The sequence below is a fragment of the Branchiostoma belcheri genome, unplaced genomic scaffold, assembly GCF_001625305.1.
Source record: "Branchiostoma belcheri isolate BF01 breed outbred unplaced genomic scaffold, Haploidv18h27 scaffold434, whole genome shotgun sequence".
NCBI classification, from domain to species: domain Eukaryota; kingdom Metazoa; phylum Chordata; class Leptocardii; order Amphioxiformes; family Branchiostomatidae; genus Branchiostoma; species Branchiostoma belcheri.
The window spans coordinates 1,578-2,711 of record NW_017804059.1 but is presented as its reverse complement, the minus strand read 5'-3'; the positions used below and the strand labels follow the sequence as shown (position 1 = coordinate 2,711).

Below are 1,134 nucleotides of genomic sequence, written 5' to 3'. Positions count from 1 at the left end.
CTCTTGTTTGCCAATAATAATTTCAATTATTCTTATTCCCATCCTTTTTGTGGAAATTGATCCTTACTAAACCGTAATAAATAATGTATTCAGCATATGAATTCTGTAAAAGATAACAAAGGATTCTTTTACCTTCTTCATTAGAGTTAGCGTTGTCCAAACTTCTTGCGGCAGCCATTTTGTCATTGTTTGCCTGTACTGCGGGCATGGAATGCTGGGTAGAATTGCCTGCTGGAATTAGTTAATATTTACCAGTCATGTGATCTCAAAGTTTACTTACCAAACAATCATAATAACTGTGTTTGTTGGCTAAGCCAATATTATTGTCCGTTCGAGCTCAATTCTCTTAATTTATGTAATGTTGCACATATGAATGATAGGCAAATCATTATGACGTATAGTAAATAATTTAAAAAAATATGCATTTCAATGTGTTGTTCCTTCTAGTTTTGTCAGTGGTTGATACAAAATCTGAAATTTAGTGACAGAAGTAGCACTGACTAATTTTATTCAATCATCCTCTAACAAATTGTATTCTTCTGTCGGACCTCTAGTCAGGCTCTTCTTTTTCACACAAATAGATGCGAAGTAATAGTAGTGGGGTCGTGTGGCGCAACGGTAGGGTTCGCGACTCGGAATCAAGAGGTCCCAGCTTGGAGTCCTGACATGCCACCGATCTTGTGCCCTTTGGAAAGGCACTTTATACGATTTTCCCACTAGACTCAAGTGAAAAATGAGTTACTATGATTTGTTTCTATGTGCGGGACACAACACCAGCAACAGGTGCCTCTGTTCTGCGTGTATTGCACTGTTCCAATTTCAATGAAATAAAAAAATAAAAAACAAATAATAGTATAATGCAAGCTAATCACACATATTATTGCAATGACTGTCATGTTTCCAATATGGTGAATACCCCCCCGTGTTGTACTAGTCTTATATGTACTTGCAGTTTGGTAGTACTTGAGAGTTAGAATTTAGCTGCTTTTAACAAAAGATAAATGACTAATGAACTACCTAAATGAGTAATATAGGGAGCCATTGAACACTGGCGATGTTCCCATTTACTAAACCCATTAAAACAAAATAATGAGGTCCTCTCCTTGGTGCTGAAATGCACTCATGGATGTGAAT

The 1,134-nt window shown here is 36.5% G+C and overlaps 1 protein-coding gene across 1 annotated transcript in view; it reads right to left on the bottom strand.

Moving 5' to 3' along the window:
* LOC109478386 overlaps positions 1-201 on the bottom strand; it is a 5,873-nt gene extending 5,672 nt beyond the window's left edge. The window contains exon 1 of the mRNA XM_019779913.1: positions 133-201. Coding sequence (XP_019635472.1) covers positions 133-178 — 46 coding nt within the window. The 5' untranslated portion in view covers positions 179-201. The remainder of the gene's footprint in view (positions 1-132) is intronic.
* Between the last annotated feature and the right edge of the window lie 933 nt (positions 202-1,134).